The 15,616-nt window shown below is 39.5% G+C and overlaps 2 protein-coding genes across 2 annotated transcripts; one reads left to right on the forward strand and one right to left on the reverse strand.

Annotated features, from left to right (window-relative positions):
- Positions 1-1,781: 1,781 nt before the first annotated feature.
- Positions 1,782-4,278, forward strand: rdh14a (retinol dehydrogenase 14a). The gene is made up of 2 exons (XM_017431661.3): positions 1,782-2,122; positions 2,902-4,278. The coding sequence occupies exons 1-2, from the start codon at positions 1,880-1,882 to the stop codon at positions 3,517-3,519; spliced, it is 861 nt and encodes a 286-aa protein (XP_017287150.1). The 5' UTR covers positions 1,782-1,879; the 3' UTR covers positions 3,520-4,278.
- A 6,784-nt stretch (positions 4,279-11,062) lies between these two features.
- Positions 11,063-14,712, reverse strand: LOC108245040 (protein YIPF5). Its single transcript, XM_017431665.3, has 6 exons — positions 14,535-14,712; positions 14,175-14,261; positions 13,116-13,246; positions 12,797-12,942; positions 12,457-12,638; positions 11,063-11,725 (listed from the first exon to the last, which is right to left on the reverse strand). Exons 2-6 carry the CDS (start codon positions 14,258-14,260, stop codon positions 11,563-11,565), a joined length of 708 nt encoding a protein of 235 aa, XP_017287154.1. The 5' UTR covers position 14,261; positions 14,535-14,712; the 3' UTR covers positions 11,063-11,562.
- Between the last annotated feature and the right edge of the window lie 904 nt (positions 14,713-15,616).

The raw sequence follows: 15,616 nt of genomic DNA on the forward strand, positions 1-15,616 counted from the left end.
TAGCAAATATGTATTTTCCTGACAATTCACAAAGCTCTAATATGATTTAAGGGTAGCTTAGTGTAATTTGTGTCCAAGATCAGGACAAATCAAGGCATGAAGTAAAGTGTTTCTTTATATGTGAACAGAAACGTAAGAACAGAACTCAACGAGAAGCTGCTGATTTTGACCCAAATATTTTACAAATGGTTCATTAAAACCTAAAGAAGTTGGGTTAACCTGTGAAAAACAGGAGCTTAAAATGTGGAGCTATTTCTGGTATATTTTTTTATTTTATTACCCACAGAACTGTTTGTTTTTATAATCAAAATCTTTTTTTTTTTAAATAGTTGGAACATTTCAATTACTCCTTTGCACCTTTTTTTGGTTAGTTTTCTTTTGCTTTCCTCTGTGCAGTCATAAATATGTTCATATTCACCTCGTCGTTTGTCCAAGCATGTAGCAGTTATTTTTCCTCTGCAGGCAGCTGTAGCAGCAGCTACCGCGTTGATGGGAAGCTGCAGAGCAAAGTTGCTTCCCTCTCAGCTGCTGCAGAAACGGGCTCATTTGTCTGTTACAAGCTCGGCTTTAGCTGCAATGCTTTCCAGATGTTACAGATGTTATTACCACATTATTGCTGCTGGTAGAGCCCCAACTGTGAAACCAACCACGACAAGCCCGACCCCGGTACCAGGGCTAGAAGGGTTTGACTCTGTGTTTCTTTTGGCACCAGGCCATTAAGGTCTCTGAAGGTTTTCACTGATTTATTTAGGAAATCTGAGAGTCCAGCAAAGAGAACATGAAGATTTTCAGTAGCATGTTAAAGTGGCAAGCCTTTCACTGAATATGGCTCCTCAGTGAAGCAATAATGTGGTTTTAATAATTTTATACAAAACAGAAAATTTTAGACTAACACTTTTATGTCCACAGCTGTCTTCAAACATCATCACATCTTCGACTATTCAATTTCAGTTAATTTATAAGGAGCCAAATCATAACACAAGTGATCTCAGGACATTTTCTGGTCTTTCAGTGGAATGATCAATAAAATCTGACCCCAGAGACCAGCTGACCAGAATCAGGCTGATCCACACCCGTTTATATAGGCAATGACAACTGAACCATGTGATGAAAGAACTATGAGATCTAGTTTAAAGTTCCTAAAAAAGCTACTTAAAGGGCGTGCAAAAAGATTTATTTTGTCATCAGGTTGGCCCGGTTGCTGTTTTAAAACGTCAGTAAAACATTCACTCACATGTGAAACTACCGCACATTTTCACAAACTAAAGTTTCTCAAACTGAAATTCAAAATCATGAATCAGTTAAATGGTTCATGAGTCGTTAAGAACGTGGAATAAAACTTCTGTTCATTAAAGAGCACTTTTGCTGCAGAAAACAGGTTGCATAAAAGTTAAGTCACAACTCTTTTTTTTTCTAAGTGTATTTTTGTATTACCTTGAAATTATTGTTCTTAATAAAAACAGCTGCTGAATTGAAATGAACTCATTGTTGAGTGGTGATGCTGGATTGAAAATATTTTATTGGTTTGTAACATATTTTGCCACACTAACAAAGTGTAAAGCTGCATATTAGTGTGTAGTTCAACAAATTTAGAAGAAATATTCAACAATTCTATCTAAGGTTATAGCAGTGATATAGTATTATACCGACTCAAGAGTTTGCCTAAAATAATCAACTTTTAGAACTTGTTTTATTTAAAAATACAATAAAAATGTCAAACAGTAACAAATCGAAGCATTTCCGGTCGTTCTAACGGTCGCTCGCTGGGAATTCTGGGAAATGCCGTTTTTCGGGTTTGTTGTTGTCACGTGACGCCAGTTAGCCTCAGCCCTAGCTCGTGATGTTCTTAGTCGTAGTTAGCTAACAATTACTGGTGAAAATGATGTGTGGGAAGACGGTGATAGTGACCGGAGCGAACAGCGGGATAGGAAAGGCCACGGCGGCGGGGATCGTGGAGCTCCAGGGCCGGGTGATCCTGGCGTGCCGGGACCCGGGGAGAGCCGAGGAGGCGGCCCGGGAGATCCGGCAGCAGACCGGGGCAGACGGCTCTCAGGTGCTGGTCAAACAGCTGGACCTCGCCTCCATCAAATCCATCCGGACCTTCTGTGAGAATATTATAAAGGTAGTCTGATCAAACATCTACAACAAAATGGTACATTTTAAATGTATTTCACCATAACTTCCCTTTATTTTAGACACACAGATCCATATCATAACAAACAAAACAAAATAAAAAGCAGAAAAATAAAAGATAAACAGCTGTGCTTGTAAATATTGCAATTTACAGATAGATTTATGCATACATTTCCTTAATAAAGCATGGAAGGTGGGGACATTACTCTGGCACTTAACCATTTTGGAAGCTATATATCCACACATCTCCTTATTTTCAAGTAAAATAAGTTATAAAATTGATTAATCCTAAAAAGCCACATGGAGTTTTTAAATTCTGGCATTATTGTCCTCATGCTCTTTCATTGTTTGTCCTTGGAAGATTTTTTTGTTGTTGCCAAATGTTTGTTTAAAAAAAGTTTAAAAGTATCATACATGTGTCTACTCTTTTTGTTTTAATGCCAGATAGGCAGCTGCTTTACCTTAAGGTTTACATAAAATATGAAACAAATTACAAGCTTATACTGTTAAATTCACACTAAGTGTTAAGCTTTACTTTAATAAAGTTTCATATTTTAATAGCACTCAGTTCACATACTGTAATGGCTCCTTTCTAAGCTTTAAGATGCATCAGATGTAATATTTGGCTGTTTGTATATAAATTAAATATATAAACTGTAAGTATTTTCTCCTCGGCAGTGGTTGCTTAAGATGAGGCAGTAACTTCGTGCTGATCTTTCCAGCCTTCACGCTGCCACCCTCAGTGGTCTCCTCTGTTCTGTCGAGCAGGAAGAGCCTCGGTTAGATGTGCTGATCAACAACGCAGGAGTCTACCAGTGTCCCTACAGCAGGACGGAGGATGGCTTTGAGATGCAGTTTGGGGTCAACCACCTGGGTCACTTCCTGCTCACCCACCTGCTGCTGGACCTCCTGAAATCCTCGGCGCCCAGCCGCATCGTGGTGGTCTCCTCCAAGCTCTACAAGCGTGGCGAGATTAACTTCGAGGACCTGAACAGCGAGCAGTTCTACGACAAAGCCTTGGCCTACAGCCGCAGCAAACTGGCCAACCTGCTGTTTACCTGCGAGCTGGCTCGTCGCCTGGAGGGCAGCGGAGTGACGGCCAACGCTCTGACTCCGGGCATCGTGAGGACTAATCTGGGAAGGCACGTGCACGTTCCAGTGTTAGCTAAGCCCCTTTTTAACCTGCTCTCCTGGGGTTTGTTTAAAAGCCCGGAGGAAGGAGCTCAAACCTCCGTGTATCTGGCGTCCAGCCCAGATGTGGACGGCGTGCAGGGGAAGTGTTTCGCAGATTGTCGGCCTCAGGTTCTCCTGGACAAGGCCACAAGCCAGGACCTGGCCTCCAAGCTGTGGGACATGAGTGAAGTCATGGTGGGAATAACCACATGAAATCCAAACTGAGTCATGCATGCTTCTAAGCTAACAGGGTATCGTTGCAGGGAAGTGACTGAAACCTTAAAATATGCAGTGCCTTTCTCTGTAAAACATTAAATATTTATTTTAGTTCCAAAGTTAGCAGTCACGGTGCCGAAAGATGGAGATGTTTCCAGGGCTTCACAAAATAGAGAAGTACAAGCCACATATTTGATTTATTGAAGCGAATTACGAAGTTTAGTCATTTGTTGACAGCTGTCTGCGTTTATGTTTTAGTTTGGGGTTTAATTACTGCTAATACCCAGGGGCTTTGTACTTGGTATGAAAGGTATCCACAAGTAGAAAAGCTTAATCATGCTGAAACATGATTTTTTTTCCTGTGTGCATAAATGTGGTCTTTCTGACAGAATTGTAATGTTTCATGAGTTTTAAGATGAAGTTTTTCAAAACTAATCTGCGCTGCCATGTTATTTTTAGAGAGAAGAGGAGAAGAGGCGTTCTTCTGCAACCCTTCCAAACAAGTCCTGACCTTTAACCTTTAACCTGCTAACTGAGGCATGTACAGTCATGTTTGACATGTCTTGGAGCGCTGCACAGTCTGACTTTGGGGTGAATTTGCAGGGATGTACAGTCCTAGGAGGATTGACAGCTGTCTTGTGATTAGTTTTTCTCCCTGTAGAGTGATGGACTCCGGGTAGCCTGGAAATGACCTTTAACCCCTCCCAGATTGCTTCTCTAAGATCATTGCTGATACCTTTCCATCTTGGCATGGAGCTAACACACACCTGCATCGTCCAGAGCAGTGAATGTTTAAGAGATGAGTTCACTGTTGGGAGCATTTGGGACAATACTGGTGGAATAATAAGAGCTCGGCCTCCTTGTTCCTTCATTACCGTGCATGTCACTGACCAATAGACATGCAACTTATCAGACTAATCGAACATTTATCTTTCATGATTTAGTAGAGTTTGTCATGTTGACTGACACAAAGCTGGACCCAGGTGAGGAAATCTTGTCATTTGCAGACAGCCCACTGAGTGACGGGGTTGTGATTGTGTTATTTGCACACTTCTAATAATTCTTTAAGAAAAAGTCTGTCAAGAACTGCTGTGAAACTTGTGTTTTAAATAAATGTCTCGTTCTGCATCTTGGTATCAGTATATTCCCTGGTGGGGAGCTGCTTGCCAAATGGTGAATACAGTATCACAATCTAAGCTCTCAGATCAGGTGCATATAATAAAATAATGCTCAGTGACTTGCTTCATTAACAGAGTTTCTCATTTATCCGCCCCCCTGGGAGTTTGGCGGGGTTTGTGTGTGGCGGGTCGGGATTAGTTGGGCTTCAGTCAGCCGTACTGGTTGCTCTGAGACTGCTCATTAAATGGGAATGTTTATTCACCAATTCACCCGCAAACAAAGCAGAATGGTAGCACGACCTTCAGGATTCATGACTTTCCCGCCTGTATTGTTCATTAGAACATTTTCTGGATCATTTATGGGGAGCTGAAAACACAAAGGCAGCCACTTTATCATATCCATCTCTCACACAACGCTCCCGGGGCATTTTTAAAAGCAGCATTCAGTCTATTTATTTTACGAATGGCTCCAATTAGTGCAATTACTAAATTTGATGTCCTTAATGGCCACTGTAATATTGATAGGGCCTCGAAAGCTAATCTAGATGTGGGAGCTTCAGTCAGGCTTATTCTTTACAGATCCAACATAATGATTCGATTAAACGAGCATTAATTCAGCTTTTTCCTCAGCTTCTGTTAGAAGGAGCACTCATCAGATTGCTAACTAAAATAATCATAATCATAATGTTGTCTCTTATTTTACATTTTGGCAAACTGGGTTCAATAATTGCTATTTCTTGTTTACATTTTCATCAGTCAACATGTCCGCTTTGTAATGATGCTACAAACTTATGACTATTACAGCTTTTAAGCATTTTCAGCTCTGTAGTTTTTTTAAACAATCTACTCAGAGAACTTCATTCACACAGATACATGATGTGGTGTGGTGATTTGACGGCGTTATTAACGAAATAAATTCTAACTACAGAAATAGATTTTTCTGCAATCCTAAGTGCTGAAAGCTGAAAATGAGTTGTTGAAGCTAAAAGTAGCAAAAGGCTAGCTAAAAAATAAAAGTTGCTTAAAAAGTAGCATTTTGGAAATGAAGAGAACATTTCTGTGGGGAAATTAACTGTAACTTAAATTAAATTCGCTGAAAAGTACAAAAGTTATAGCATCAATCTCAATGAGCTGAATATTTTGATATAAGAATGATTAAAACAACTCATTAATTAGACTACAGAACTAGTTAGATTGCAAAAAACTGTGCAGAAAAATAAAAAACAAGAAAACAACATTGTGAATGCTGACTCAGCATTCCCACATCTTAGTTTCAATGTAAACAAATATTGTGAAGGAAATAAAACCAGTTTGTTTTGTTTTCATCAAACTGTTAAATCTGACACTGTTCTGAGTTTAAACTTCCAACATCTGTTGATTGTAGAGAAATAAAGTAATTTTACGTTGGATCTTAGAGTGTTGGGTCCTTAGTTACTGGTTTAACCATCATGTTAAGGTTAAAGAGGTTCTGTAGGACATAAGACTGGCACCACGTCGATCTACAGCTTTATTTTGCTTTCGTCTTTCCTCCAACTACGTCTTCATCTGACAGCTGAAGACACAAGTGGGTGTTTTCATTTTTTCCTGATGTGTCAAACCTGCGATTCAGCTCGTTGGTTCTGTCCAGGCTTCCATCGGTCCCCTTTCCCCGTGAAACTCCTGCTTATTTTCCACTCTGACCACACATTATACGTTTTTTTTCCTGCTGGAAATATTGAATTAGAAAATATGAGCAGGTTTTGAACCCCTCAGCTTCACTGCAGGTAAGAATAACAAAAACCTTTTTTCATCTGCAGCACTTTTTTGTTGAATGATTTGAAGCACTAATAAGCAACAAGCCTTGATTCTGACACTTTCAGAAACAGCGTGCCAGCTCCTTATCTGCTGCTTTTATCTTCTTTCCTCACACCAACTGGACCTGAACCAAGCCTGCAGCAGGCGGGGAGAAAACAACCTGATTATTTAGCTTGGCTCTGCAGTTCTGTGGCCTCAGACCACCAAAATGAACTTTTCAACTTTTGTCTAAGTCAACAAAAACTTCTAAAATGATGTACCCGCTTTGTTTTTCTTGTGTAACCGTTACAGCGCCCCTAAAATTAGCTCCTTGACTCCCTAACATTTATATTGTTGCCGGTGAGTTATGTGAAAATGTGCTTTTGTCTGACACCATATATCACTTCACCACTGAGAGCTGTCAGCCGATGCACATCTATCTGAAGACGAATGCTTGATTCCTTCACTTCAGAAAGTAAAGAAAGTCCTAAGCTTGATGTATAACCAAGTCCAATGTATGCAAAAAATGGAAAACATAAGCCACGTTCAGAAGTATATTCAGAAAGTTATCAGCAGATGTGAAAAGAATACGGAAAATTTTAGTCTGACATTACAAAAGGGACACTAGAGCAAACATAAAAGGTTCTAAATGATTTAACAAATCATTGACAAGTTGTTTAAATTGTCTGAATATATTTCAAAATGGTTTTAAAATGATCAGGTGAAGTCACCCTTTTCCATTTTGTTGTAACTTGGGGTGTTCCTCAGGGATCATTCCTGGAATCACTTAGATTAATTTGGTATAAATTTATCCAAATGACAACTTCTGTTTTTCTGGGAATATTTATTTTACAGAGAAGGTAACTGTGTCACTGTCTGCTTCTCTTACCCCTCAGCTGATTGAGACAGATGGCTGCCTGGTTTCTGGTTCTGTTCAGGAGTTCTCCGTAGTTCACAATAATTAAATCCAAGTGAAGATTTGATGTGATTATTACACTCATATATTAACCCTCCTGAAGCCCACATAACTGAAGAGAAGAAGAGACGTCTATTTGACCCAAAGGTCACAGGGGGGTAAGTACAAAAACACTGAATATTTTTTATTTGATTGCCTTAAGTAGAGGAGTTCAAGTATCTTGGTGTCTTGTTCATGAGTGATTGACCAGATCAAGAACAAGATCCTGGATAGAAGCGGCTGAAATGAACTTCCTTCGTAAGCTGGCTAAGTTTAGCCTTAGAGACAGGATGAGGAGCTTCATCATCCAGGAAGAGGATGAAGAAGGAGTGTTGCTTCTCCACACTGAAACGAGTCAGCTGAAGTGGTTTAAGCATCTGATTAGGATGCCTCCCAATGGAGGTTTTCAAAGCAGATCCAACCGAGACCCCGGGACAGACTCAGAACTTACTGGAAGAATTATTTTGGATATCCTCTCTGGGCTGGGAACACCTTGGGCCCCCAAGGAGGAGCTGGAGATTGTCCTAAGGGAGAGGGATGTCTGGGTTTCCTGGCCACGGACAGATGGATGTTATACCTCAGTATTCACTCATATGAAGCCATGGGGCCATGGCCTGATGATAAGATCATTCAGGAAATCATAAGAATAAAAGTGCTTTATCATTTCAACAAACCAGATTTATTCACTCTTCCAGTAAACCTTTAAGGCCCGCTGCCGTGGCTTTCCTCAGCATCATAAAAACAGACTACAAAAGCAGGAGGTAAACCGAACATTTCAGATCTCTTAAAGAAGAGGCAAGTTAAAGCAGGACACGGTGGTAATGATGGCTCACAGCACACCGAACAGAGATCTCTGTCAGCCATGCTCTGAAAGGTGAGCAGCAGCGAGCCTCTGAGAAGAGAGAGTGCATAAATCATCTGGAAGAGTTTAGTGTAAAGTAGCAGGAGGACTATGCGGGGCCCAAGGAGCGCTTGTCTTGAGCCTACCGCTTGGCCGGAGGGATTTGTTTGCTTTAACCAATCCAAACAGTTAGGGGAAGAAAGACTGGGCCTGCTCCTCACAGTCCCATCGTGGGATTGTCCTTTCCTTTCCCTCTGCTTTCTGTCAAACATGCACACATGTTCCCTCACATATATTCCCTCTGCAGGGGGGTGTATGCTCACTAATATAAACACAATCTTTGGCTGTTGTTTATGCTATCACTACAGTGTGCTTTTCTTCCGTTCAGACTGAGGATATGGGATCAAGTATTCTGACTGTAACACGGCCTTCAGAGGAATTCATCAATTAAAAGGTTAAATTACACCGGGCTGAGGTTAGAGCCACACTTTAGGTTCGGCTCTGCCATTTCCCCTCAAAGGTTAGCATCAGGAAATATTCTTAAACAGTTCAAGACAAGAAAGGAGCCGAAGATGTAGAGGTTTTGTAACAAAAATCCTTCTGGATTTGACTTTTGAAGCACATTTACCAACAGGAATTACAAAACACGAAGGTAAAAGATCAAAAATGTTACCATCACTGCCAGACATTTCTTATCTGTATTACCCAGAAATAGACACACACGTGGTTTTAATTATGACTTGGTCTTGTCAAGGGCAAGGAAAAACAACAGGTCACAGAGGTCAAAACGTTTTTGCAACCAATTTTATATGAGCAATTCATTCCTGTCTGCTAAAAATAGCTACAACTGATTTTCAAAAAAGATCCCACAGATAACCTTTAGTCTTTCTCAGATGGTGTTGAACGGACAACAAAACAAACAATAAAAAAGCAAAAAAAACGAATAAATCCAATTTTTAATGCACAGCTTCAGTTTTTTGTTTTTCTAGGTGAAGCCTATAAAACATGTTAGAATGCATAAAGACAGAGGTTTTATCAAGCTGTGGGACTGCCTGGACAGAACAATCCTTTAAAAAAGATAAAATGTGACATTATCACACCTTTAAAGTCAAATGTGTTACCTTACATTAGGGTCTGAGGTGACGGTTTGGGGTATTTAATCAGGATATGAACCTAAAACAGTCAGCAGCAAAGAACAGGAGTGTTTTAAGCCGGGCAGCAGTCAGTATCAACATATAAATCCTTTAGAGCCATGGTTCTCAAGCTTACAAGTACCACTGGTGGTACTCTGGATCCCTTTAGTGGTACTCAGAAGAAATGTTGGCGTGTCTAAACCCTAATTGTACCCTAACCCAGTCATCATAAGACTAATTAGATGAGTGGTTCAAACGTTACGACTATGGCTCCAAATGGAAACCCCTCAAAACAAAAACGTGAAGGACAATGTTCCAAGAACTCCCATGGAACCTGGAGCAGACCATGATTAACTGGTGTTCTAGTGGTTACTTAATCATCAGTGAAATCTCTATATGACCTGCTATAGCAACAAAAGGTGCAAAATAGTAAAAAGAAAATTTAATTTAAATTATCTTGGATATGTATGCAGAAAAAAGAGCCAAAACCATAAAGTATGTGGTTTGATTTTGAAGAATAATGCCTAAAACCATCATAATTTTCAACTGCGTCCTTTATCTGGAGTTAGAGGTTTGATCCGTTTGCTTGTTTGTGTCAGTTGTGTCTCCAAAGACAACTGAAGGGTGCCCTAAAAAGTCCTTCAGCATAAAAAACACCTTCGTTTTTCAGTCCAGCCCTCGGTGATGGAGCTGAGCCTCTGTGCCATCGTAGTTTCCCACACACAGAGGAAACACAAAGCAGAGGGAGATCATGGCCTCCATATTCTGTTCCCTCAGAGATCAAAACTCTTGGCTTGTGCAACGCTTGAGGGACCAGATCCACCTGACCTGCAGTCCTCAGAACGTACATGTTGTTAATATCACAGCAAACTGTGTGGACATCAACGCCCTGCCTCCCCTGTGTCCCTCCCCGTCTCCCCCGTCTCCCCCCTGCTTTTGAAGCAAAGTTGTCTGCAGATTATCACCAAGTCTGTTGCTGTCGGGGTCGTCTTACACCCCCATACATCTTACATACTGTGTGAAAATGAGTTCTCAAGATTCTTTTTCATATATTTAAACCAACATTGCTGGAAAAAAGAGAAAGTTTTCTATTTAAACATATAATATGATAGTTTGAACCTTTATTTAACAAATACTAGAACCAAAAAATAAGTTCAGAATGCCCGAATAGGGTTTCAACACACTCAGAGATGTTATAGAGTCCTGATCATCTTCTTTTTAATAATATTAATTATTAAATAAGGAACAGAGGACAGTAATTGTTGCAGTTTTTCTGAAGAATCGGTGTCTGTTCTTACTAAATCCTGGTTTTCAGCAGCTCAGCAGTCTGTGTTTGTTGTCTGAGTCTCCCCTTCATGATGTTATAAATTTATCCTCCTTCACCCGCCTGCAGGTCAGCCATGGAGGCTGATTCTCCTCCTCCATCCCATCACAGATGCTGCCTTTTCCACCTTTCGCTGAGGACAGCTCCACTTGTTTCAAAAGCATGGACTCATCTGTCCACTGTCCATCATGTCCAAGCTCGTGTCCACAGATCGTGTTCATAGTAAAACAGCTTCATGTTGCATTTTTGTGTTGGGGACACATGTGGGTCCACATGGAGATATTTCTCACTGTGACACGATGGTTTCTCATTCAGTGCTGCTTTAGGGGTCAAAGTTCATCCAGCAGTGGTTTCTGGTGTTGATCTCTAATACAAATTTAGAAACTGCAAAAAAGATTTGTTTCAAGTTTTAATTAAGACATTAGCAGGATTAACAAACGAATGTTTCTGCTGCAAACAGACTCACAAAGTCGAAACCATAAAAAAATAAAATCAGCATTTCCTTATTTCCTGTCTAACCTGGTGTAGAAGATGGAAGGAAACATGTTCCTTCAGTCTGTGAATGAATACCTATGATCTGATCATGGTATTTTAGCACCATCTGCAGCAAAAAGAAGGAAAAGTACTAAAATTCTTCCCGTCATGTCAGTAGAAATTATTCTTGTCTTTGTGTTTGGAAGCAAATGCATAATTATTTTGAACACAAGTACCAAAAAGGTTTGATAAGTCCCCATAAATCTAATGTAATTGTCTCTAAATTGCCAGGAATCCCCCAAAATATTTTAAAAGGACATATTTATTAGTATTTTATAAAAAACGATAACAAGATAATCACATTGTCAAGCATTTCTTCTGCACGTAGTTTCCCCATAACGTCCGTTTGACCCAGCTGACAGTTAAAACACAGTCAGCAGCGTGAAGAGTCCGTACAGCAGGGCGCACGGATAAAACACCAACAGCTGCTGCTCCTGCATCGCCAGCGTGGAGATGAAGATCTTGGAGGCTGAGAAACTGCACCAACAAACCACTAACAAGACCAGAACTGTTCCCAGGACGCCTCTGTCCAAACAAACAAACAAACAAAAATAGAGACGTAAGCCATCAACAGCATCAGTTCTGCTCGGATCCTAAATGATCACATAATTCTTTAAACTCAAACAAACAGATTTTTAATCAGTGCAACAGCTGAAATAGCACCAACATTTAACGTATTTTGGCTCATATGTCAGTAACCAAAATCTTGTGAAACTCGCTTGTACACATTACAAGAAATGAGATCAATCTTTCATAAATTTAAACACTTCCAGCACTTTGTTTTACATTTTCAGTTGCTGCTTTCACGAATGAGCAGCAGATATTTTCTGGACAATGTGCAGACAGTTTGCTTCAACTCATCCAAATCGATGTTTTTTTCTGCAGGGACAGTGCAAAATGTAATAACGTGACATGAGTGAGCTGAAAATTGATAAAAATCAGAATCGATAGCCGTGCACATTCTCAGCAAAGAGTTGAGCTCCTGATGCGAGGAGAGGGATGTCTGGCTTCCCTCCTGAGACCTGACCACAGATAAAATGGATGCATGAGTAAATACATTACTGAAACAACAAATCTCTAGAAGATTTGTTAATCTATAAACATATATCATTAACTGATATTACCTGTTACTGAAGGAAAATGTTTGCAACAGTGGATTACGTGGTCATTTGCATTTTAAGCCTCTCTGTTCAAGACTGCAGCGAGTTTTAAAAAAACTTGATGATGGTGCTGTTCCCAGCCACAGACAGTCTTACTGCAGAGAGTAGAAGACGCCGAATGCAGAGAGGGCCACGATCGGCAGGAGGCAGTACCCGAGGACGCTGGCCACACAGCCGTAAGAGACTGTCAGGGAGCTCATCAGACTCAGCAGGAAGTACATCCCTATACAGGCGATGGCACTGATCCCATACACATAACCAAAGTGGACTTTGCCCACCTGAACACACAGGATTTGGGAATTAGGGCTCTCACAACTGATTGCAATTTGGTGCAGATGTTAGGAGCGCATTTAGTGGCTTTTTCCACAAAATAGGGACAAACTTGCATGGATAGAGGGATTATATTAAGAGAACAAGTCCTGCGTTCGTGACTCACCATCATTAAAGTGAAGCCCAGCGCAACGCAGAAAAAGATGGGACCTGTCAGATCGGTCTCGTTCATGATGCTGCCATCTGCAGGCTTGAAAGGGTTCAACACAGTCAGCGTCTTCTGCCACATGTGGTCAAAATCTATTCCAAGTTCTGGAAAAGCCACAAACAGGTTGGGAACGGGTCAAATCATGTAGACCCTGCTGCCAGCGTTTATACAAGATTAGTTGAATCACTTTTCTTTGAAATGACACAACCAAATCAGTCAGCAGACATTAAAACATGGCTGGGTGAGTAAATCTAATCCCATTAGTTCATCTTATTACCAACAAGAAGAGGAGGTTCATCCTCAGGGGACTCTCCATACGTGGCAGTATGTGTTGGCTGGTAGATCTCTCCAGTGTACGGCTGCTCCATGAAAGGATCCTGGATGTCAGGAAGGATGTCCTGCGTTTCTCTGAATCATCACACAGACAAACACGTTACAACCAGCTCACGTTTGTTCAAGTGTTTTCAAGGTAGAAATTCTGAGATTCCCTCAAACACATCTTTCTTTTCAGAGTCAGTGTGCTTCAAATTTTGCTTAAAAATCACATTTCTTATAACTCAAATATGAAACGTATTTATTGCAAAGTCATGAAGACCGGTCCAAAAAAGAAAAATCATAAATAATGAACAAAATCTGCTAATGTTTTCTCTTTTTGACGGTTAAGGTGCTGTTAAATTAAACATTTGAAAGCAAAATTTCTGAAAAAGTGACACATTTGTTTACCTAAAGAAACAGCAGAAGTGACTGAAAATAGGTCAACGATGGTGACATCCACGGAGGAGCTCTTTGGAATCAAGATGTCCAACAATTTTGATGTTTTGAGACGTATTTACACTCAGATTTGTTGAGTAAAATATACAGATAAGCTTCAAATATGTTCAGCTGAGTACTTTGTTTACACTTTTCAGAATTGCATATCAATATATTTGGGAAACTACTGGAATAAACTCTTTCAAACATGGTTTAGAGGAACGTTTTTATGTTTGATTTGACAGTTTGAGTAGATTTAAACCATCAATATTTCACACTGAAAATTAAACGTGTCACTGACAACATTTGCAAAGACAAGTAAATCTGAGGCCCAATGGGTCAATCAAGAAATCCACTGTTCTCACCTGATCTCTTCCTACATTTTTTTTTTACTTCTGAAGTAATTCATAGGTTATAGTGTTGGTAAAAACGAACATTTAGGAGCACATTATTAAGCTGAGCGGTCTGCAGAAGTGACAGAACCTCTGAATCTTTTGATTCTTAAGTTATAAAGATGTTTGGATCAACGGTTCTGACTCTGAGGTACATCTACCACAGTCGAAGTGATCCTAAAGGAAGTACTTACTCATTGTCATAGAAAGCCACGGTGCGACCCTGGTCATCTATGTAATATCCTGTCTGGTAGAAGTCAAACTGCTGGGAGTCTCCCATGCTGATCAGAGGAAAGTCAAAACCAAAGAAAATACATCATGTGTTTATTTCAGGTTTTTTCTTCTCAGTAACTGAAATATCTGAGGAAATAACATAATTAGCTTCTTTGCTTCCATCTTTTCCAGGTCAGATGACATTAAATCTGAGAGTTGTGCTCGAAGAGACTGTCAAACAACTGTTGCAAATAAAACTGTGCTAATAAATACACCCAGGTTTCTTGCTCCGACAGGAAATCTCCCATAAATAAATGTTGTTGTTTTTTTAATCCACTCACTTGAGGTTTAGAGTAAACAGTTGAACAGGGTGGTAGTTCTCCTCACAGCCTTTTTGCAGCGTGTCGGGGCGGACAGCATGTGGGGTTAGACTTTACATAACATCCTATATTTGGACAGAGTAATAATAGATGTGACAACTGGTCACCTCTCAGGACTGTTTTCAAACACAGGTGCTTTACTGAAGTTTGGATTTCTGTTTGAGTTGTGTAAAAACCATACTGATCAAAGACTTGCTTTTTTGAATTCATAAATTAGAGAATCCAGACTGCAGGTATCTATATAAAAACAAACAATAAGGAATAAATCAGGATATGTTTGGCTTTGATTTGGGTACAAAGTTGCAGTAAAGATGCAATGTGTAACAACTATGAAAAAAAGTTTTTTTGGGGTAAATTAAATAAACAAACAAAAAAAAAAGTTGAAAAGTTTTGAGTTTCTGCTAAAATATGCCTGTGAAATTTAAATGCACTGTGCTGAAAATGTGTAGCTGCAAATTAAATAAACATAAATTTATTTAAACGATGTCATCATATCCATTGTTTTTATTCCAAATGTTCTTTTAAAAATAGGAATTTGTGAATCTGAAGCTGTTTTCTGGGGCTTCGTCGCCCCCTGGTGGTGAGAAGATGGCACTGTCACAGTTCTGCTAAATAAAATCATTTTAAAATCACCTTTATAATGATTTGACTTTAAATGTTTATTTATCAACATCTAACAGTCATGTTTTACAGTAGGTTGCAAAATTATTTATTTATTTATTTATATATTAAGCAACAACTACTTGTTTAAAATTTTTAATTTAAATTTAAATTCCTTTGGTAATCCACAAATGTTGCTAATCCGTCTTCCCTGAAAAAAAAAGAAAAAAAAGATTCAAATAAATATATATACATACAGAAAGATAGACAATATTGGACAGTTTACACGTTGTTTAAATGATCGATTGTTGTGAATTATAATCAGTAATTTTTATTCCAATAACTTGTGGGAAAAGTTGTTTTGATTGACTGGTCATTCAGCCAATCACAGGAGCGCATTCATGACCATTTATGGTCGATTTTTAGGCCTCTCTAAAAGTAAA

This window comes from Kryptolebias marmoratus, linkage group LG10 (assembly GCF_001649575.2).
Source record: "Kryptolebias marmoratus isolate JLee-2015 linkage group LG10, ASM164957v2, whole genome shotgun sequence".
Lineage (NCBI taxonomy): Eukaryota > Metazoa > Chordata > Actinopteri > Cyprinodontiformes > Rivulidae > Kryptolebias > Kryptolebias marmoratus.